Genomic DNA, 23,334 nt, shown 5'->3' with positions numbered 1-23,334 from the left:
GCTGTTCCTTGCCTGGACTGGTGAATGAGAGGGCTGGCTGTGGGAAAGGCAGGGGCTGGCCGCTCCCTTGCGACCTGCAGCAGCGTGTTCCAGTGACGTGCAACCGCAGGAAACCCTGCCAGGAGGAGCCGTGCGGGGCCGGTGTGTCCGAGCCCTGCCAGCCAGCGGTGCTGGGGCGGCCGGTGGGCCCGGCACTCTCGGGGAGCTGCTCCTCGTGCTGGCACCTCCGGCACCCGCGTCACTGTGGCTCCCCCAGGACGGCCGCACTGCCCAGCCGGGCCGCAAGGCCCAGGGCACTCCGGCACATCTCGGTGCCCAGCACCGCTGCAGCGCAGGGCAGTGGCAGCGCGGCGGGAGCGGCCGCCTGGTCAGCGCATCTCTTCCAAGAGAGTTCAAGTGCCTCGATGCCAGAAGTGCTGAGATACCAGCAACGTCCAGGGGCACACGAGAACACACAGCACAGGCCCCCACTCAACTTATACAAAGACGATCACAGGAGGTGGTGGTGGAGGGCTAAAGGAGCACAAACAACGGGGTAGTCCAGCTGCGCTGTCTGCTCAGGAAGGCACGTACTTTGTCCCACTTTTGTGAGTGCTCTGGTTGTTTGTAAGGCTCCCTGCGGTTGAAGACCACCGTGATCAATTTCCCTAGCAGCCGGCATCTCTGCTGCGGTAGTTCTGTCCCTGCCCACCACCCGCGCACCCCGGAGCTCCGGGGGGGCTGGCTGAGAGCCCCCGCTGCTCAGCGGGCCTCGGCAGGCTCGAACGCGGGGCTGGCTCCGGCCGCGCAGGTCCCGCCCGGCGCGAGAGGACGGCCCGGCTCCGCCCTCGGCCCGGCTCCGCGCTCCTTCGCTGCCCGGCGGCCCCTGGGAGGATGGCGGCTCCCCGGCCAGACCCGCAGCCGGCCGGGCAGCGGCCCTGGTTCCCGGGCCGCAGGCGCACGCCGCTCCCGCAGGCCCCAGGCGGCCCGGAGCCGGCGACGGCCAAGCAGAACTAGGGCCCGGTGGCCCGCGGGGGACCGCGAGGCCCCAGTGCGGCGGCGCGGGAGCCCGGCTCACCGCCGCGCCGCCGGGCCCCGCTCGGAGCCGCACCGCGGAGGCGGGCGCGGGCCGGAAGCGGAAGCGCGCTGCGCCCCCGGCGGCGACGCCTCGGTGGCGGCGGGGCCGCGCGGCCGTGGCCCGGCCCTTCCGCTTCCTCCCGGGAGCCGGCGGCGAGCGGCGGCGGGCGGTGGCGCGTCCCTCCGCGGCGCTGAGCCCGGCCCGGCGTGGCCCATGGACCGGCACAAAGTGAAGCGGCAGCGGCTGGACCGGATCTGCGAAGGTGAGGCGGGGCGGGCGCCCCTCGGCAGCGGCGGCCCGCGTGCGGCCGCGCCCGGCAGCGCCCAGCGCCCGGGCGGCGGGGACCAGCGCCGGCCGCGGCGGCGGGCCCTGATGCGGCGGGCAGGCCTGCCGGCACCGGCTCCGGGTGCGGCTGCCCGCGGCCCCGCTGCTGGCGGCGTCGGTGCCTCGTCCTTCGGGACGGGGCGGCTGCCAGCGGCTGTCATGCCCTGCGAACGTGCGAGTTCTGCGCGCTTGGGAAGGAAACAGACTTCACGGTCTCGGCGTGCTGAGGCGGGGGGGGACCAGGTTAGCGGGGAGGGGGCCTGACGTGGCTTTGTAACTAGTTTCAGGAGCCTAGAGTAAGACGGCGTGCTGCAGAGCAGACCACCTCTATTATCTCAGTGTTGATTAAACGTGTTTTATTTTTCTTTATATAGTGGTGACAGAGGGATTTTTTTTTTCTAGCTTAATTTCCTCCTCTTTGTTTCCTATTTATTTCTTTCGCTTTGACTAATTCCTTCCTAAATACCATAGGACTCTAACAGAACTAGTGATTTGTTGGACTAGCAAATGAGGGTTCCAGAATTCTTGCCTTTCATGTAATCATTCCTGATAACTTTCTTAACAGGCATACGGCCTCCTATTGTGAATGGCCCGATGCCGGCACGGCCACTGGTTGCACTCCTGGATGGACGCGATTGCACTGTGGAGATGCCTATCCTGAAGGATGTTGCTACAGTGGCATTTTGCGATGCTCAGTCAACTCAGGAAATCCATGAAAAGGTGGGCAAGAAAATGTGCAAGCATTCGGACATAGAGCTCTGCCTCTTAGAGTAACCACAGCAGCGACTGACTTGGACTCATTTTTGTTGTAGGTGCTGAATGAGGCAGTAGGAGCTCTGATGTATCACACCATTACCCTTTCTCGTCAGGATCTGGAGAAATTCAAAGCCCTCAGGGTCATTGTGCGTATTGGCAGTGGCTATGACAATGTTGACATCAAATCCGCTGCAGAGTTAGGTATGATGACACCATTAGGGCTCTGTTGCCATCAGAACTGAATGTGACGTGGAACATGGCAGATGTTTTTCTGCTTTATAGCTGAGTGCATTTGAAACCTTTTATTTGGAGCTGCTTAGTATCAGGCATCTTTAGGAAGCTGACCAATATCAGAGCTGGTAGGTGACTTGAAGAAAGATTCTCAGTTCTCAGATTGATCCACTATAGATGTCAGTGTCTTTGCTGTTGTTTGGGATTCAGAAACCTGTATACAGCGTCTGGATAACTTTTGCTGAGGTGGCTTTGGGTTGTTTGTGGGGAAAGAATTGAGCAAACTCTGATGTCTGAAAGCAGCCTGTAAATGCTGATGCAGGATAAACTCACTGTAAATGCTCGATCAGTGAGTTTTCCTGCTAATTTTTTATATGCAGGTAGGTTCTGATTCAACACTTTATTACTGATCCCTTTAGAGGCCTAGGCATGTGAAGAGTCTCTGGATCAGGTGACAAAAAGCTGCTATTTATTAAACAAATGGCAGTGAGACTGTTGGACCTTGTAGTCTCCTAGGTGAGGTGGATCATCTAAGTACCCTGCCCCTTCTTTTTTAGGTTTGTGTCAGTGATTTGAAACCTTTCTTAATCTAACGCATATCAGATTAAGCTTAAATCAAATGCAAGTATTTATATATAAAATTGAAATAGGCATTACAATTTCCAGATCTGTAAGAACAGATTAATTGCAAATAAATAGAGAGCATATTTTTCTAGTGCTTGAATTAGACCTAAAGAGGTTTCTCATCTGAGTGATTCACCTGAATCATCTCAGGAGTTCCTGACAAGGTCTTTGGCTCTCATCCAGCCATTACATTTTTGGGCTGTTTGGAACCTAATACTCCTCAGGTTCTCTTCAAAGCTTTCCTTTTCTCCCCACTCCACACTCATTAATCCAAGGAGAAATGGGTCTAAATTCTTTCACCATCAGACTGCTGCTTGCCACTTTTGCTTGTCTAGGCCCTTTAATTCATTCTGAGGTAAGATACTGTTCCTTGTGTGTTCTGAATCTTCAAATCAGACAAAAGGGCTGTCGTGTGTGTTTGCATTTTCTCACATTTAGGCATAATATTGCATGGAAACACAAATTTGTGTCTAGCTGTGTAAGAGAGGAATGCATGTGGCTTGCCTGACGTTGAATGAGATGGTAGCCAGTGAGATTAAAAGAAGTTAGGTTTTCCTGTCTCCTCTCCTCATGTCCTCCGAGTTGTCTGTGTGGCATTATGGCACAATTGCAAAGGAATTGATAGGGGAAAGGAGTCAGATACCTGAGGTTGTGTGTGGCCATTGCTCTCCTAGCTCTCTTGGGAGACTGTGGTCTGACTGTAGTCTAATGTCTCCTCTGTAATACGCTCACAGGAGAGCGATGCATTGCTGAATGTTATGTGCCTTCAACCATTGCATAGATTTTATTCCTAGCTTTTAGATAGGTGGTGGGCTTTTGAGGAGGAAGACCTCCCTTGGTTTGGCAGGTGGCTAGGGTTATGTTTGGGAAGAGACCATTTTTTCATCTAGGTATTTTTATTTCTTGGCTGGTTTGTTGAATGAAGGATAGCAGCAGTGAAGTGGTATGTTGTCAGCCCCCCTCACTCCTCTTTTTTTTTTTTAATAGACTGCTCAGGAATGAACAGATTTTGCGACAGTGTTCCATCTTTGCCTTTCCTGACAGTAATTTGTGCTTCCAGGACTTTAACTCTGTTTGCATTAGTAATTTACCTGATAGTTCTAGCCATGGGTTTTATGGTCCCTTGTAGCTGTATGTTATTCTAGAGCAGGAGTGTTATGTGTTGTTATTTTTAAGTGTAACTTAAAATGGATTTAGAGAGGCTCCTGTGGCTTCTCGCTGCGTTTAATGAGTTAGTTACTTATTGTTGCTCGTGGGGAAGCTGGTTCTTGCAGTGAGGCATGAAAGAGCTCAACCATCTGTCTTAATTCTTCTACAGTCTGCCAGTTAATCTGTCAGGAGTATCTCTGGAATGAGCGCATCTTTTTGGATGCCGATCTTCTAAAACAGTCAGTTTCTTGCATCACTTTTATGACCCAGTTTTCTTGTTTCAGCCTAGTTTTTTTCTGGTGAGTGTGTTAGTCAAATGGATATTTATAAGGAAGGAATGGTATCTCCTTGCGGTTAAAAAGCTGGCTGGTCGCATCTGTGTTGCTGTAGAATGAGCTTCTGAAATGAATCCCGTGTTTCTTGGCAGTAGTTCTGGAGTACTGGATTATCTTCCAGCACCTATGGCTGAAGAGTTCTATGTTGGCTCAGCGTTGTGATGCTAAAAGTCTTATATGACCTCTATGGCTTTGTAGGCATTGCAGTTTGCAACGTCCCTTCCTCCTCAGTAGAGGAGACTGCTGACTCCACCCTCTGCCACATCTTGAACCTCTATCGCCGTGTTACTTGGCTACATCAGGCGATGCGGGAAGGGAATCGAGCCTCGAGTGTAGAACAGATTCGAGAGGTGGCTGGAGGCGCTGTGCGTATCCGTGGGGAGACTTTGGGCATCATTGGACTAGGTAAGTGATGGGAATTGTTAGATTGAAAAGTGAACTGTGAAAGTTTTTGGGAACCTAAGAATCACAGACTGAAAAAAGTGATAATTTTACAGCTGTTCGTTGTGAAACACACTGACTCATAAGGAGTGCTAGTGCCCTATTCTGTGATGCTGGATATCTTCAAGAGTTGGGTGTATGTCATGGGATTGGGGATTTTTTTTTCATATTCAAATGGCTAGAAGAATTGGAACATTCAGACAGCTCTTCTCAGTGACTGTTTCCCTGTGTGCTAGGCTCTGGTCAGTTACAAAGCCACCTGAAAGCTACCAATTCCTCCTCCAGGTTCTTGTAATCAGATTATTACTGCCTTTGGGTCCAGATTTGGTTTGAAAAACAGAGCTCCTTCTAGGCTAAGTTCTGGCTATTGCATGGGGAAGGACTAGAATTAGCCACATGGGATCAGCGCTGAATAACCTCCTCTGGATCCCTACGGCAATCCTAGGAGTTTCCAGGGCTGCAGTAGGTTGAGCCCTGGCAGTAAACTCCAGTGTAGGCTACCAGTCTACCCCCAGTATCTTGTCTTTAAAGTTTGTTTTACCTTTCCTTGATGATTGTGGGTTTTCTTTTGTGAAGGCCGAGTTGGACAGGCAGTGGCTCTGCGAGCCAAGTCCTTTGGCTTCAACGTGATTTTCTATGATCCCTATCTGCCGGATGGAGTGGAGCGATCCTTGGGTTTACAACGAGTAGGAACCCTGCAGGATCTACTAATGCACAGCGATTGCATCACATTGCACTGCAGCCTGAATGAACATAACCATCACCTCATCAATGACTTCACTATTAAACAGGTGCAGCAGGAGCTTGATTTCCCCCACAGAGCACTGTGGAAATGAATGCAAACAGAAACTGCTGCTTTCACAGAGGCTGAGAGCGTGTGAATCCTGCTGCCTCTGTCGTGTGCCTCCTGCTGCCTTTGGAGGCTGGGAGCGTGTGGATCCGGGTGCCTGTGCTTTGTGCTGTGTAGAATTTCATGTTAAGAGAAGAATAGGATTGGCTGTTTTTGCCAAGTCATTTCACTTATAAAGAATGTTTTAGGTGATTCAGTAATTTCAAATTACCTTTAAAATGCATAATTGACTGTTCTGGTTAGAGCCAGATGTGGTGTGGCTGGGACTGTGTAAGTTTCTTTATACAGCTCTGCGAAAGCCTCTCTGCCCAAGCCCACTGCAAAGTCAGTCTCGGGCTCTACTCCACTAGTCTATGAGTGCTTTTCAGTGCTTTCACAAGAGACATCTGGACGTTGTAGTCCAGTTTTGTGTAGCTCAATACTTGATTCATGTCCTCTTTCTTTTTTAATGTAGTAGGATGAATATGGAGTGCAGAACTTGAGAGTTCCACTTTTGCCCTTGTTGTCTTGTGCTTTTGTTTGACCATTTTTAAAGCAAATTTCTCAAGCATTGCTTGCAGGCATTTCCCCTGTGGTTAGCTTTGCAGTGAGCGCACTCCTAGTTCGTCCAGGCCTCATCTAGTCACTGCAGGCTCCTGCTCATTTCCAGTAGACTTTCCAACACTCACTTTAGCTTCCATGAAAAGTCTCATTCTCAACCCACTTAATATTTGTCTTCTTCCAGATGCGCCAGGGCTGCTTCTTAGTGAACACGGCCCGGGGAGGGCTGGTAGATGAGAAAGCCTTAGCGCAAGCCTTGAAAGAGGGGAGAATCAGAGGAACAGCGTTGGATGTGCATGAGTCTGAGCCCTTCAGGTAACGATGCACCTGCATGCCTGCTGCTATCCTCTGACTCACCTACGCCGGGTGATTCTTTTGGTTTTTTGTTATCTGAGTTATGGTGATACCTGAGAGGACAGATGGGGTTATCACTTCTGGAGAGAAACCTCTTTTTTTTTTTTTCCCTCTTCCCTTCTTTCCCCACAGCTTTGCTCAGGGGCCCTTAAAAGATGCACCCAATGTGATCTGCACCCCTCACACTGCCTGGTACAGTGAGCAGGCTTCCATTGAATCCAGAGAAGATGCAGCTAAAGAGATCCGTAGAGCTATTACAGGTAATGAGGAAGACTGTGTGCTCTGCAGCTGCTGCTGAATTAGTATTCTTTTGTTAGTTCACTGCAAGGATTATGCTGATTGTTCTGAAAACTTAGACTCAGTAACTGGTTTCTGGAGCATAAGTTGATAATTGTCTCTTTGCCTTCTGAAAATCTTGTAACTAATGCAGGAGTGGCACTTTCCCTCCCTGGGAAAGCCTTGTACCTAGTACATCTTCCAAATACTTTGCAATAATGCCTTTGACAGTTATACTGTACACCTTTTTTCTGGAGTAGTACATATTGTCTCTTGGGGAAGGTGAGGCTTGGCAATTGCAGTTTGTGGCCAATAATTTCCACAAGACCACAGAAGTGGGAAGGAAGGATCAGTTTCTTGTCTTCTCCGGAGACCAGTTGTTCAGAGGAGAGTCTCCCATTCCCAGGTAGATGGAAAAGATGTTGTGCATTTCCTTTCTACTTTCCTTTGTACATGCTTCAGCGAATGAGCCCCTCCTACTTGTGTGCAGGTTTTTTGTCATTCTTGGCGCTCTTGCAGGTCACATACCTGATGCTTTGAAGAACTGTGTTAATAAGGAGTACTTGCTGTTAGCAGCTCAGTGGTCCAGTATTGATCCTGCAACTGTCCACCCAGAACTCAACGGAGCTGCAGCTTACAGGTGAGATACGTAGGTTGCCCAAGTTACTGCTTCCAAGCATATCTTTCTACTGAAGTAGGCCAACATCCCTCTTTGGGTTTGAGAACTGCTTGTACCTGCAAGCAGGTGTGTTTCCATTCCTATACACTCTGTATATGAGCTCTTTCCAGAAACTTAATAGCAGCACTTCTGAAGGTGTACTGAGATTTAACATTTACTTGGTTGTATTTAGTTGCAGCTGCGTACTGGTTATTTTTCAAAATCTTGCAAGACCTGCCCAAGAGGTATCTTAATATAAGAAAGCCTCCTGGGTGCCTGAAAAGAGGTCTGGATCTTAACGTTTAGAAGTTGTGCATATCATTAGGGCTGTATAAACAAAGCACAGTTCTTATCTGTAGCCGAAATATGGACTAATAAAGAGACATTGTCCAGTGGATTTGGGCAGTGGCCTAAACACGGGTGTATTTCAGTTTATTTGTTGTTTACAGACCTGCCAAGTGATTGTGGGCAGGTTGCTTCCCTTCTGTTTTTCTCCCATCTGCAAAGTAGGAAATATATTCTCTTCCCTTCTCAGAGAGATCTACAGAGGTTTGGATATATTTATGGTGAAGGCACAGAGAGGCAGAATGGAAGTAATGGAAGAATAGCTCATTAGCAATTCATGAGTATAGCTGTCCTGTTTTCCATCTTATGTCTAGCTGTTTTATTAGTTGTGCTGGTTTTGGCTGGGATAGAGTTCATTTGCTTTGTACCTGTTTTCCAGATGCTTAGTATGTGACCTGAGACTATCTCTGCCTGTCTGAGAACAGGTGTCATTTGGTATTAGGATATAGCTGCTACTCTTCAGACTTTTCCTGTGTTCCGTCTCAGATGATGTCTGTTAGAAAGGGATTTGTATTCAGCCAGTGCCTGGGGGCACGGCTCCTTTCCCCTTGCATAACTCTGTTGGACAAGCCTGTAATGTCTATGTTTCTGTTGGTTGCAGGTTTCCTCCAGTAGTGGGAGTAGCCACCCCTGGGCTACCAGAACCACCGGTAGTGGAAGGGATTGTAGCTCATGGGATCCCTCCTGTTTCTCACTCTGCACCGCGTACCCCTTCCCCAGGAGAGACGAGCAAACTGGATGCAGACAGAGAGATTCCTGCTGACCAATAGCAGCATCTTTCTCTCCTCTCCTCCGGCAGCAGAAAAAAGTAGGAGGGTATGTCCTCCTAGGACCTTCTTTAACACCGTACAGAGACTGTTTCCTGTTCATACAGGACGGGAGAATGCATTTCATTACTGGCAAACTTTAGCTCTTGCCTTTATTTTGTAACCCTTTAGTTTTAATCTCTCAATGAATCTTTCTCCTTCTCTGGGGCAGGACAGCAGTGACCTTGCCTCCCCTCAGAAATCCTTGGTTTAACCAATGATTTTTCCCATTTATCCGTCTCGGTTGTCTGTGACAGGGAACTCTCCTTGTGCACTTGAAAACAGAAGGTGGAGCTGCCTGATCGGGGATGGCCCTCAGCGTTCCTAACACCAGACTTCAGTGCACGCTTTTCAGTTGTGACTTGCAGCTTAAATTTAATTTGGCTGAACCTCTCTAAGTGTAGCCATGGGGAACATTAGAAAAATATTAGTGAATTGGAGAAGTTGAGACTATTGTCTTTATGATGCCCTTGGCAGAATGCAGCCTAGGCTCAGCTCTGTGTTACTTCGCTTGTTTTAATTAAGGTTTCCTGTGAGAACAGATATAGTGCAGGCATTGATAGTTCTTGACTGCATAAAGTTTTGTCTGTGCAGTACTAGGCCTGAAGTTAAAAGTAGCAGTCTCAAAGCCAGACTTGTAAATAATTTGGAAGGGATTAAAATGTCATCAAGGTGGCCACTGTGTTTTTGAGGCTTCGGAATAGTTCGTGGAGCCTGTGCAACTCAGAGAAGGCAAGAGAATGCAGAAATGGGAAAAACTTAGACTGGGAGACAGCAAGTAGCAGTAACTTGCAGTTGCTGGTTCGTCACACACACGTACCTCACAGTCTAATGGCAGTGTTTATCCACAAGGTATCTACCTATGTTAGAATTCTAAGCTTTGTGCTACAGATTTTTTTTTTTTGGCATAGCTGCGTCAACTAGAATTAACATACCAGTGCTAGTGACACTTGTCTCTGTGCTGATGGAGAAGGCAGCTTTTAACAGTTGGTATCTACTTCAGCTCTGCTAGCATATACTGCAGCTCCAGTAGCAGGTGGGGCAAGACAGTGATTTTTTACATGAATAAGCCTTGTGATACTAAGGAGAAAGAACACTCTTAGCTTGTCACCTGAAGCCAAGGCAGGATTGTTGCTCTAAAGGCTTTTCCTGTTTCCCAAATGATTGAGCAGGAATCGCTTCTTTGAGGGGTACGGAGTCCTCAGCAAAACAGGTTCCACGGGAGATTTTCCTAATTCCAAATCTTCCTTTAATTTCACCTTGTTACACTTTAGTTATAGCCTTTCCATGCACAAGAGGTAACAGTTCCTGATTGGTTTGTTCATGTTGTGTGAGTATATTGAAGTAAGTGCTGTATGGGAGGCATACCTGATGTGTGGGTTTGTCTGCCTCCCTTGATTTTTTTCCCTCTGTTGTATGTCTGTGACTGGAAGCTGAACAGCTGGGAACAGACTGGAAATACACCCTGAGGTGTGGACAAAATCCTGTTTAGGCTGTTTATAGTTTGGGAAGCTGAGGAAAGCTTTCAGAGTCAATAAGTTTTCAGATTTTTTTTTTTCCTCGTTTTAAATTTTTCTCCAATACTGCCTTCATATGATGGCTTACTACTGATACACTGAAGTGATTCATTCCTTTCTCCTCCACCCTGCCACTCCCCCCCCAGCAATTCAAGAAAGGAAAACAGGCAAGTCGTAAACTTCAGGTGTTTTCTTACAGATTTTACACTTTAACTGTTTAGCATTAGTGAGATGATATTAGTTCTCTAGCACTGAGTGTCTTTTTTGATAAGGTATTTGTCTTGGTGAAGGTTCTTGGCTTCTGTGTTTTCATGGATGATGCTGATTCTACTTAAAATTCAGATACCTCGTTGGCTGCTCAGGTTTAGCAGATCAGACTGGGACTGGTGGTAGGCACAAGTTACAGGAGCACTTTTCTGGACAAAAGCGTAGAGCTCAGAAGCACTTTGACTGTGGCTGTACCTAAAATAACCAGCAGAGTTCTCTAATCCCTAGGAAATCTAAATTTTACAAGCTACTAGCTCAGAAAGCTGTTCTTCTGACAGGCAGATGGGGAAAAGTTTTCAGGGACTGAGAGCGCATCTTCTGTCTATTACCACATTAGGGAGGCAGTCTGTCAATAACTACTCTTTCCTTATTTGCTGCTGAAAATTCCTGCCCTGCTTAGAGGTTCAGGTCTGAGATTATTCTGTGGTAAGGGGCTTCTAGCTATGAGCTTCGTGAATACAGAGGATCAGAGTATCAGAGTACATTGACCTTGTCTCTTCTAGACCACAATGCAAGGTAGATTTATTTTTTTTAAAAGAGGCAGCATTTTTTTCCCCTGCTTCTTAACTGCAAGTATCTCTCTAGACCAGTCAAATAACTGAGCAGAGGAAGAGTGGAAAGATCTCATTTGGGGGACACTTGAGTTTCTCAGTTCTTTTTTTGGTGCCTAGATATACTGGTGACTAGTAAGCACAGGAATTCAATAATTGATGTCATAAGAAATACTTCCAGTTATGGGTACTGAGGAGTTGAAGCTGACAGCATTGATAGTGGCTCTGTTCTATCCAACACCATGCAGGCTTGTGACTGGATATGAAGGCTATTTTCCCCTTGATTAAAGCCACAGCAGAAAATGTCGAGGTAAAAACGAACAGAACCCTTATCATGACCTCAAAGAAGGACTCTGTGTTTATAGGATTACTCTGCTTGTACACCATTTGTACCTCTGCTTATAGACTGAACCTATTATCACTAGATGAAGGCTGTTCTGAACAGATAGCTCAAAGAAAAATTTACCAGTACTGAAGTACCATGTGGTCTTCTCTATCCCGAGTGCCAAGTCCTTTATTAGCACTCTCTTCTGTGCGATACACTGATTTACAGCTCCCCTCCCAAGCTTAGTGCAGTATACAGAAGTGGAAGGATTTTTTTTTTTAAATGCCTTCCTTCAGAACTAGTGTAGAGCTTTAATCCCAAAGAGCAGAAGTCTCCCAGGGTGAGGCAGAAGTGCCCTAGCTGCACTAACCTGCTTACAGGAGGTGCTCACACTGTCCCAAGGTACATTGTGTTTGTCAGGGTCACTGCTGCTGACCAGCTTTTTTATAGAGGACTCAGAGTTTCAGAAATATATTTTTGTAGGCAATGACTAAACTGTGAAACATTGAAATAAAGCATGTAAACAAAAACTTACAGCACTGTCCTCTGTACAGATGTTTTTCTCACTTCAGGTCTCTTCTGACTCATTAGAAAATGTTTGATTACTTCTTGGATATATTTTAATAAAGTTCTCCAAAGAACATGGCTGCTGTCTATGGAAGGGGTGGCCTTAGATACATATTGAAGGGGAGGGTTGAAAACCTGTACAGGTAAGCGTCTGCATCAGTCCTGCTTTTCTCAAACCAGGCAAGTTGGATCTTCCACACAATCACTCCCTGGATCAGCCACTCTGGCAAATGACTTTGGATTCTGGAGCACTGACCATCGCTCAAGGCTGTGAAGGTAGCAGACTGGAGAAGAAGCCACCTTCAATGGTTAAGGCACAGCTTTGGATGTAGCCTAGTGTTTACTTACGTGACTTCTCACAAGCTGAAATTGTGGGAACTAGTTTTGCAGCCATTTAAGTGTGTAATTTAAATATACATCTGTAAACAGCAGTAGCTGTCTTCACCCTTTTGCAGTAAAATAGTATTTGAAATTAATACATGAAATTAGCCCATGAAACTAATTTTTCTAACATAATAAAAGTCGGTGCAACAGAATGAGTATAGAAAAGTGGTTAGGTATTTCGTAAGTGGAAGTTAATTCATGTTTTATGGCCTATGCTCCGTGTCAATCATTAACGAAAGTTAGGAAACCCCTTCCTCTTCTTGGTGGATTATACCACTCTGTCTAGCTGGTGCTACACGCCTTTGCAATATCCATCACTGTGCTCAGGAGATGGGATATGGGAAATGCTGGCCTGCTTTTTCATGGCAATTTCAGTCTTGGAGCTGGTGGAATGGGAAGGGGACATAGGACCACTTGGAATCTGTCCCATGGTGGTACTATTTCTAATACACAGCTGATGATCTTACTGTTTCAGTAAAGAAACTTAAGACATGAAGGCTAAGCCTGGTCTTCAAAGAATGTAGTACTGATCTTGGATGTACTATGGCAATCACATGGACACAAGACATAATGGCTCTGCCACCCTTCAGTAATGTTTCATGAAAAAAAGGAGGCGGGGGGGGGGGCAGTTAGTAAAAGTAGTGGCATGTAGTAAATCAAATGAAAACTCACATTGCTGTACAGCAGAGGAGGACAGAGCAGAGTTCGGATGCCACTAATGTTGGTTCTTAATTTCTACGTAGTTCAAAATACCAAAGGCAGACCCCACTTCCAAAAGTTTTTTGAACCTTTCCTTGATGTAATCATCTTAGAATCTGTTCAGTATTTTATCTGTGTACCACATCAGGACTAAAATCGCACTATAAGGAGTACAGATAATGGGATGAAATTATGAAATACACTTCTGAGGACAGGCACATTGTACAAGCTGGTATTGGACATCACCTTCCCCATTTCCCAGTACAATAAATTGCATCCCTCTAAGCAGAAAGTAACAAAGATGAAACGTTGTTATCTACTTAAAACAACCTGGCACAATCATTTTGAATAAATGAAAGTGAAAGCAAGCAACTTGCCTCTGCTGCTGCTAATTCAGTGCCAAATGTGACTCAGAGTGAGGAACAGTACATGCACGAGAAGAGAACAACTTATTTCCACACGAGTATCCTTGTGCTGGTATGGAGTATAGCATCTGCTCCTCATTCCAGTTTCTATCAGCGCTACTGTGCCTTTACTGCACAAGCAGAAAGAGATGCAAAGTTGCACGTCACTTCTCTAGCAGTAAAGTATTTTGCAGTTGTTCAAGTATGTTGAAAAAGAGGTTTAGGGCATTGCACCATTCTACATGAGAACCGTTCAAAGGTATAAGATAATCATGATAGCTGCATCTCATTAACATAATAATCTTGTACCTTAATCACCTAAATAAATGCCTGTTCAAAATCTGCCTCACTGAAAAGCAAAGTACCTAGGCCTGTGACACGCTGGGGCGCAGAGCATTGACTCGTGCCAATCTGAAACACCCAAACCCGCACCTCGGATCCCACATCTCAAGCCGTTATTGTACTGGTTTTTGTGTGCGTTTACCTCGAAATGAAGGTAAAACCTCCTTAATTTCTGTGATAAGTTCAGATTTTGGGCTTGGCGCTAATGAGAGGCCCTGCCGCGGGAAGGCCGCCTGCTCCCGGCGGAGCGACTGCCCTGCCCCGCCGCGGGGCCCGTCCCTCCCGGCGGCCCCTCGGCTGCGCGACTGCCCCGCCTCCCGCTCCCCTCCGCGGCCTCGAGGCCGCCGGGCCTTGTCCCCGGCCCCCGGCCGCCGAGCCCCAGGCGCGGCAGCGCGGCCCTGCCCCCGTCCGCCGCTCCGCAGGGCCGGGCGCGCGGCACTGTGGGGCAGAGGAAGGGGGGGGGCTGTGGGAGCGCGGTGCATGCCGGGATTGGGGCGGGCGGCTCTCGGAGGCCCAGCGCGGGGCAGCCGCTTGCTCGGTGTCTCGGGGCGTCGGCGGCGACCGGTGGGCTCGGGCCGGCGGCGGAGGAGGCTCCTGCCCGTCGGGGATGGCGGACGCGGCGGCCTCCCCCGTGGGGAAGCGGCTCCTGCTGCTACTGGCGGCCGGGCCGGGCGAGGGCGAGGCGGTGGGGCCGGAGCCGGGGCCTGCGCTGCCCTCCCGGGCCTGGCGCAGCGGCACGGTGCGGGCCATGAGCGGAGCCGTGCCCCAGGACCTGGCGGTGAGGCCCCGGCGGCGGGGGGGGCTGGGGCGACGGGGAGCCGCGGGCGGGGACGCCGCGGGTCGGGCCGCCCGCGTGGGCCGCGGCCTCCCGGCGCGGGCCGCTGCCGCGCAGGGCTGCGGTGCGGGCGAGGCGGCGGGGCCGGGGCCGCGGGGCGCCGCCTCCCCCGGGCGGGTCGCGGCAGCGCCCTGCTGGGACCTGCGCCCTCTGCGGCCGCGCTGCCCGCCGCTCCCCGCCGGGCCTGCCGGGGCGCGCCCCGGGCCGAGGAGCGGCGGGCCCGGCCTGCGGCCAGCGCGGCGGCGGAGCGGCCCCGCGAGCTGCCGGGACCCGGGTCTCTTCGGGGCGGAGAGGGTCCGGCAGCCTCAGGTGCGGTGGTTGGGAGTAACTTAACGTGTGAAGCAAACGCGCCCGGGACGTTTCTGCTTTCTGGTGCTGACACGTCTGTATGTAACTTCTAAGGGTTGTGTTGTTTTTTTTTCCCGGGAAGATGTTAAGTATTCTTGATCAGCCTCAGTGATGCACCTTGGTAATTTTGAGTGGGGATTATCGATTTTATTCTGATATAGATTTTGTCTTCAGCTGTAGGAATTTGTGCTTCCTCTAGTGTGTTTAAACACTCTTTAGCATTTGTTTGGTTTATTTCTAGTATAGCTCAGTGAGACGTTTGGGTGGAGATCTTAGAAAGAGCTCTTAAAAGACATTTGTGCTGTTTCTCTTTGCACGTGTCAGTTCTGCAAGTGTTCACTGTAAGTGATGGCATGCTTCTGAGAACTGTGGCTATTAAAGTGACCCATATTAGGGGGAATGAGGTTCTGTGTTTGTGAAGAGTTTTGTTAGTTCTCTTTATGATTAGCTTTTTAAAAATTTGTTGGTGTTACCATAAGTTCTTTGGGCTTCTTTGCAGAGTTCCAACTTTGAGAAGTTTCCTTGACTTCCTATAGTGGTGCTGCTTTCTTTGGCCTTGTTTTAGAACTGCAACTAGGGCTAGCAGTAGGAAGTAGTATGCTGCTTTTAGCTTTGCAAACCCAGGTGGCCTGGCACCCTGCGTCCACGGTTGAGAGCTGTGGCAATGCCCTCTCGCTGCTCCCTTATTTCTTTAAGGAGGAGGGAAAAAAGAGGCATGCGGAAAGGGGGATTTTCAAAAGGAAAATGTGACAAGTGTTTTGAGACTCTGTCTGAAATGTGCCAATGTATTGGCCCTAACTAAGACCTGGTCTGGAGAGAGCTACTCCTGTAGCAGACTGCATTTGACATGTGTATCATCAGTGCACTTGCATTGTGGAATCATTCATCCCAAATATGAGTATGATGTAATTTGAGTATTTTATCTTATTACTATTTTGGTGGAAGGACTGGTGGAGTGTTGCCTTTTTTTTTTTTTTTTACGTGGATCTCCATCCAGTAAAAGGTAGTCACTTGTTTCCTGGTTAGTCATTGCTGTCCAACGATGTGACACCTGTTAGACTACCCTCACGAAGTAAAAATCAACTTCTGTGCTTGATAGCATGGGAAGAATAGGATTTTTTTGGTGCGTGAATTCATTACCTTCGTTCAGCTCTGCAGTTCTCATCCCAGTTCCTTTCATCAATAACCTTCCACTTAGCGCAGTTTCAGTGATGCAGCTGTGTCTAAACAGTATCTTCTCCAAATCTGTACAAGAACTCTTAAGTGTGAACTGTGTAAAATACTCAAGGTAGATTTTTCAGAGTTCTGTAATGTGGAATATTTAGTGTTGTCATGGAGCCTTCCATGCATAATGAACACTGCTTTGACAATGATGATGATGTACTATCAGAAAGATAAGCATTCTTTTTAAACTCATTCTGCCAGCAGAAGTGACGAGTTGGCACCAAGCAGTCAACCACAGTTTAGGGAATACTCATCTAAGGTAAAGTCATAATGTGGAGTAGGTCTGAAAAAGGCTAGGAAAAGATCTCTTCTACTCTTTGGGTTACTTAAGTCCGTGCTTCCTCGTGGTATCCTGTAAGGATGGTTTCACTTACTAGCCCATAGTCTGATTTGGGCTTTTAGAAATACAAAACTGGAGTCGAATAGCTACACCTTTCCAAGGCAGAAAACTCAGGAATAGACAAGAAGTATAGAACTTAAAGTGTTTCAGAAAGCAGCTGAAATAGTTAGGTTTTGTTTTGTTTAGTTTTGTTTTGGTTTTTTAAATATTGGAATTTTAGAAAACTTACTTTTTCTGGTGGGGTAAAGCCTCTGAAAAGGTTTTGCTTTTTTCCCCCCATATAAATTTGGTTATAGAGAGTACCTCTTAAATATTCTTACTTTGATAGAATGTGGAATAATGTAGTTATGGTTAGTCCACAAAAAGTATATGTAATGGTCAGTCCTAGTTGTGCCATCTTCAGAAGAAATCTTGAGGAAAAACTGTGCTGCTATTAGAAAACAGCTTTGCCTCTTCTGACTAGAAACAGACCTTACCCTTTTTCTCAAAGTGTCTGTTAGGACAGAATAATAAAAGACCTGTCAAGCTTTAGCTCAATATTGTCCTAATATTGTAAAAGGACATGTTACATGTTAATGGCAGAATAACTCAATGTGTCATGTGCAGGACAGTGCTGCGTTTGCTTATGTGGAAAACAAAAGTGTGTGAGATGACTTTTAATGCATAGACAAGCTATAGAAATACCGTGGACGTTAGGAGGCCTAGGTATTTTGAGTAGGACTCTCTTGGAATACTCCACATATACTTCTTATGGTAGGTGATAGAGAAGCAGTTGGGTCGTGTGTGTCCCCTTGCCCATTTATGGATAGTAAGTTATGTCTCACACAAGTGTTTTTATGTCAGAGTTTTCATCTATTTTGTACATTAATCTACACATATAATTGAGTGTATTCTGAAGACATTTTTGCTTGTACATGATACGTAGGTTATACAGCTTAATGAAAGCACGCAGTAATGTAAAGTGTCTTATTCATAAGGGATTTCATTGAATAAAGTTGATACTTGGAAATTATATGAATTGTGGAATAAGCTTAATTTACGTTGCAAGTATCAGAACTGTTTGAGTTAAAAATAAATATCAGGGTATTTCAATCAGTTTTTCTAACTAGGTCACATTGGAAAAGAATGTCTTCCTGACTGGAGGCTGTATGTAGCAGATATGGGACACTGGAACCTTACAAGACTGGATTTTGATTTATGTGTGTTAAAGCAGTTTTGGATGCTACTTGAAAGTCATCTTGACAGTAGAGAAGAATGTGGGAAAATGTGCTTATACTGTCTGTTTGGGGTAGGGTGCGGGAGGTTCTTGCCAGCTGTGTGTATGTGTCTGCTGCAAAATTTCAGTTCTGTCTGATTGGGACTGAATGGGGAGTTTGTAGAGGCTTTCAAACTGCAGTAGACAGGGAAAGAGCTTTCAGACACGGAGTTGAAACTGGGACTCCGTGGAAGTGGTGGGAAGGTTCACAACAAGCTGGGGTTGTATGAGTCCAGGATATCCAGGTTGCGTTCTGTGCCACTGTGCTCATCTTCGTTTCCTTCTGTCCTGCAGAGGTGATCATATTCCTGGATCATTCTTCCTGTCAGCAGGACACTTGCATGCGTTTGCGTATTGAAAGAGTATATGAGAGGAATGGACTGCAGAAAGTGGTCTAGGCTTTGTCTCACTCCCTAAGTAATGTCTCCTGTTGCTGCTGTTGAAGGCAGAATGCTGGGCTGGATGGATGTTGGTAAGACCAGAAGGCATGTCTTTAGTGCTTCTTGTTGTAAAAGAGATGTTTAAGGACAACCAGGATGTTGAACACTTTTTCAAGCAAATTTTGATTTGCTTTGCAAGTAAAATACAGTTGTTCGAAGGAGAGCTGACAGCAAAAGCAGTGGATGTACATTTTCTGCACTTACTCTGCCATAGTTCATTGGTGGTCTAAGTACAAAGTATGCTCATATGCCACGGGTTTTTTTCTGGTAGCCTTTCTGTTTTCCCATGTGTGAAAGACAGACATCCACAACTGCAAAATTTGCGTTCATACAGCGAGCAATGTGTTCTGTGGCTCGGCGGATTACTTTTCTTAGGGCTCAGTAGGGTCATGAGGGATTCTGTAACCATTCATACTACTGAAATGCAAGGAGCAGGGATGATGTGAGGGGGATGGAATACCTCTGCATTTGTAGCTTATGTAAGTGTAAGTTTACATTATTTATTTAAATAAAAAAAGTCTTGGCTTCTTTGGCAGTGTAACTGCAGTAGAGGAAGCTCAGTGTGACTTGCAGAATTCTCAAAAGGATCTTGGCAGATCTGAAATGGTTATGAAGTTATAGATGAGGAAAGGGGTGGAGGCTCAAGCTAATGAGCCTTCCCAGTCTTGTGCCATCTCTGGTGTCCCTGTGTTGTGCTCACCAAATAGTAAGGGGCAGGGCAGATGGTGGCTGCAGAAAGAGTTGGTAGGACTGGTCTCGGCAGTGGTGGTAGCAGTGTGGCAATGGGACTGGTAGGTGAAGGGCTGTTCCTCCAAAATACAGGTTATGGAGAAGTAACAGTAACAAAATTTGTGTGGCAGCGTACAGGAGAGGCTTATTAGCCTGCACACATTTGGTTAAACCCTTTGCAGAGCTGTCCTTACACCACACTGATTCCATGTCTACTGAGTACTTTCTCACCCTGCTGTCTTCCATGTTTCTGTTAACCAAGACACTCCAAGTTCCTGTCTTTTTTTTTTTTTCTTCCCTTTTCCTTATTTGAGGATACTTGCTATAATTTCTTGGCACCTGGTAGCAATTACTGTACATGTGCAGGAGTTTCAGTTGAACTGCTTTATTCCTGGGGATTATGGAAATGCCCACTTCGAGTGTTCACTGTGCCTACGTGGCGTTTACGCAGTGTTTCTGATATTTGAGGAAGTGTCACACTATTGAGCACGTGCTATGCTGTTCTGCACGTGTGTAGTAATGTCAACACCTTTTAAACCTGTCGGATTTACACAAAATAAATGTGTTTGGGGAAGTCTAGGTAGAAAAATGGAAGCTCTAGATTGTGAAGGTAAGCTTCTAAGAGAAATGCTGCCTTTAATACAGCAGTGAGTATTTTACATTTGTGTCAATGAAGGAACAGCTGTACTGGACAAGGTCAAAGGTCCACCTAGTCCCCCCCGCTCCCTGACCTCCCCTGTCTTGCACTGCTCAGGTGTGGATGTCCCTGCAGAGCTGTGGAAGGAATCAAAATCGGTAAGCCTTCCGCCAACAGCCTTCCAGGTGGGGGTTTTCTGAAATGAAGCTTAGCTGTAAAATCACACACAGCATGACTGCTATATGTTTGCATCAGTGAGGGGATATAAAATAATAAATAAATTTTTGTTCATCTGATAGTGGATGCTCTGTAGAGCTCGCTGACTTGTAGATATTGGATTGACTTTGGAGGGCCTGTAGCTAGCGGTGATCCCCAGGGGTCCGTACTGCGTCCAGTCCTGTTTAACTTCTTCATCAGTGACCTGGATGAAGGGACAGAATGTACCCTCAGCAAGTTTGCTGATGACACAAAGCTGGGAGGACTGGCCCATACCCCAGAAGGCTGTGCTGCCATTCAGAGAGACCTGGCCAGGCTGGAGAGCTGGGCAGAGAGGAACCGCATGAAGGCAAGTGTAGGGTCCTGCACCTAGGGAGGAATAACCCCATGCACCAGTACAGGTTGGGGGTTGACCTGCTGGAAAGCAGCTCTGCGGAGAAGGACCTGGGAGTCCTGGTGGACAAGTTCCCCCTGAGGCAACAGTGTGTCCTTGTGGCCAAGAAGGCCAATGGTATCCTGGGGTGCATGAGGAAGAGTGTGGCCAGCAGGTCGAGGGAGGTTTTCCTTCCCCTCTACACTGCCCTAGTGAGGCCACACCTGGAGTAACTGTGTGCAGTTCTGGGCCCCCCAGTTCAACAAAGACAAGGAACTACTGGAGAGAGTCCAGCGGAGGGGTACGGAGATGATCAGAGGAGTGGAGCATCTCTCATATGAGGAGAGTCTGAGGGAACTGGGGCTGTTCAGCCTGGAGAAGAGAAGACTGCGAGGGGATCTTATCAATACCTACAGACACCTTAAGGGCAGATGTCAAGAGGATAGGGCCAGACTCTTCTCAGTGGTGCCCAGCGACAGGACAAGGGGCAACGGGCACAAACTGAAACACAGGAAGTTCCATCTGAATGTGAGGAAAAACTTCTTTGAGGGTGCCAGAGCACTGGCACAGGCTGCCCAGGGAGGTTGTGGAGTCTCCTTCTCTGGAGATATTCAAAACCCGCCTGGACATGACCCTGTGCAAGCTGCTTTGGGTGAACCTGCTTTAGCAGGGGGGGGCAGAGTAGGTGATCTCCAGAGGTCCCTTCCAACCCCAACCAGTCTGGGATTCTGTAATATGTAGTCACTTAATTTAGCTGAATTTTTAGTTATGGCTACAGAAAGCAGTAGACTCAGGAAAAGCTGTGCAAATAGAGTAAAATTCAGCAAGTTGAATACTGGTACAGATAATCATAATTTAGGTCCTTGTCTTGACACATTTGTTGGTATGTTTTTCTCTAAGGCAGTTGTATGTGTCACATTTCAAATAAAAACAAAAGACTGAATCATGCTTTTGTAAGGGCAGTAGTTCAACACTGTAACTGGTAAGATTTTTGAGCTACAGGTTGGCAGCTGGGAGTCCATTTTGTCATTCAAATAGTTGCAGAAAGTCAGGTTTCTGCAATATCCATACTAAGATGTTTTCTTAGTTTCAGTGGAGATACTAGAAGTTTGAAAGGTTTCTTTGTTTATGCTTCTGGGTTTGACTCAGTGCACTCTGATGCAGGAATTCCTGTGGAATACTAGCAGTTGCACGCTTTTTTCTATCAGCTTTCAAATGGAAAATTGATTATTTCATAGGAGGTGAAAACGTATGGACTTGTGGATATGGAGCAACTTCTACTTGAAATGCAAGTGATTATGACAAAGTTGAGTTATTACTGTGTTACGCCTCTCTGCCTTGATGGTAGTCTATTTCCTAAATGTTTTGGATGAAAAAGGTAGGCCAGCGTTTCAACTGAGCAACTGCTTCAGGAGATATGTTTTGTAGTTTTAACTTCTTAAGGTGCAAGGCATTAATTTTTTTTTTCTGTAGGAAAGCAGTCGTCTGCATGTAGTATGTATGTATGTACATAATCCTCGGGCAAGTTGTGTGTGCTGAGTAGCTGTTTTCTTTTGCCTGATCTTGTTCTGTGCTTCAGTGAATTCCTTGGTTATTTATTAGACTGACCATTCTTTTTTTTTTTCCTTCAAGGTCTGTCTTGTGATTGTTCACATTTCTAGGTTTCTTCCATGCACATATTTTGACTTCTCTGTGTGGCCACCATGTCCCTGAAGTTTTTACAGATCTCCCACTTTTTAACCAACCTTTAAGCTGATGGTGGCTTCAAAAAATATTTCTATATAGCCACATCATGTTCTTACAGAAATGTTTGGGAAATGCCTTTCCGAAAAGACTTAGCCAGTGTAATGATAGTTTGTGTACCATGGTCGCGTTTGGCTGTTGAATAGCTTTTTAACACAGTCATAAAATAAATTTGTTCATACAGTAACTTCTCTTGATAGTGTTAGAGTGCTCTCTAAGTAGTCTTAATGCTTCCAGTTTCAACTGCTGATTACAGAATCAAAACAAAACTCCGTTTGACCTCCACATAGTTGTTGTCCTGAGGTCACTGTGCTTGTGACTCCCGTTACTTGCGCAGTGCTTCGTGCTTTCCCCGTGAAGCCGCCAGTGTCTGCATCTAATAGTTTGTGCTACCTCCTTTTGATTAGATGCTCTATTTTATCAAGGCATCCAACTTTTCAATCTGTGGCAGATTTATTTTCTTCTGTATGTTTTATTTTGAAACCGTTCTTGCTGCAAGCTTTTCTGTATTTGGAAGAAATCTTACTACTTCTGTCTTATCATTTATTAACTGATCATGCTCTTCTGAGGTAGTGCTTCTTGGTAGTTGTTGCCAGTACTTGCTGTTGGGAGTCCCTCTTTAGTGTCTCACCTACACTAACTAGATGGTGACTCTCGGTTTGCAAAACACAAAGACAGATGGGGTGGTTTTCTTGCATGGTCAAGTTTTCTTTGCAGTTTTTGCATGCTTAACAGACCTTTTGCCATCTTTCAGAATTTCCTTCAAAAAGCCATGGTTTTGTTGATGTCCGCCTTGTTCATTTTGACATTAATAACTGTATTCAGAGGTGAGTTTCATTTGTTAGAGTTGCTTAGTATGCTAAACGACGTTGAGGTGGGTGATTCTGGAGAGAGGCTGACAGTTTCTTAGGCATTCTTCTAAAGAATAGCATAATTTCCTACGTAAGAATAATAGCTTTGGTTTCTTATTTTCAGATTGTTGAGAATGTGGCATTAAGCTCCAGGTGAAAAGCTCCAGCTTTTCTGTGAGATTGGGTTTCTTTTAACTATAGTCATGTGGTCTATCATCTAATAACCTAAAATAGATTTTTTGCTTTGTCCCATTTGATCTATAAAACTCAGCAAAAATGAGATGTTCTGCTACTTTATCGTTAAGGTTTTTTCAAGGAAGATGCCAAACTTGGAAAGCAAAAGGAAAAAGAGTGAGGCAAACCAGAGTTAGCACTTGGAATAGCAAATTTTCAGAGGCTGTGATTGTCGGAACTTCCAAAAGCTCCTCAGATTCTTCTCTGGTCTGTATAAAGTACTATTATACTTGAGGCCAGGAATGTATCTAAAGAAATTTGATGCTTTTTATGCCAGCTTTATCAGTGACATTATTATTGTGTTGCA

General features: G+C 46.5%; 2 protein-coding genes across 4 annotated transcripts in view; both read left to right on the top strand.

The window, feature by feature from the left end:
• Positions 1-1,202: 1,202 nt before the first annotated feature.
• Positions 1,203-12,047, top strand: LOC137667940 (C-terminal-binding protein 2-like). Its single transcript, XM_068409193.1, has 9 exons — positions 1,203-1,319; positions 1,947-2,101; positions 2,194-2,338; positions 4,675-4,881; positions 5,494-5,708; positions 6,492-6,622; positions 6,794-6,921; positions 7,457-7,577; positions 8,542-12,047. The coding sequence occupies exons 1-9, from the start codon at positions 1,271-1,273 to the stop codon at positions 8,708-8,710; spliced, it is 1,320 nt and encodes a 439-aa protein (XP_068265294.1). The 5' UTR covers positions 1,203-1,270; the 3' UTR covers positions 8,711-12,047.
• Positions 12,048-14,324: 2,277 nt separating this feature from the next.
• KDM3B (lysine demethylase 3B) overlaps positions 14,325-23,334 on the top strand; it is a 61,914-nt gene continuing 52,904 nt past the window's right edge. For all 3 annotated transcript variants that reach the window (XR_011048864.1, XM_068409214.1, XM_068409213.1), the window contains exon 1: positions 14,325-14,580. Coding sequence is in view for 2 of the 3 variants with exons in the window: in XM_068409214.1 (XP_068265315.1) it covers positions 14,410-14,580 (171 nt within the window). In the remaining variant the exon portion in view is untranslated. The remainder of the gene's footprint in view (positions 14,581-23,334) is intronic.

The sequence above is a fragment of the Nyctibius grandis genome, chromosome 10, assembly GCF_013368605.1.
Source record: "Nyctibius grandis isolate bNycGra1 chromosome 10, bNycGra1.pri, whole genome shotgun sequence".
NCBI classification, from domain to species: Eukaryota; Metazoa; Chordata; class Aves; order Nyctibiiformes; family Nyctibiidae; genus Nyctibius; species Nyctibius grandis.
This window is presented reverse-complemented; position numbering and strand designations above follow the sequence as displayed.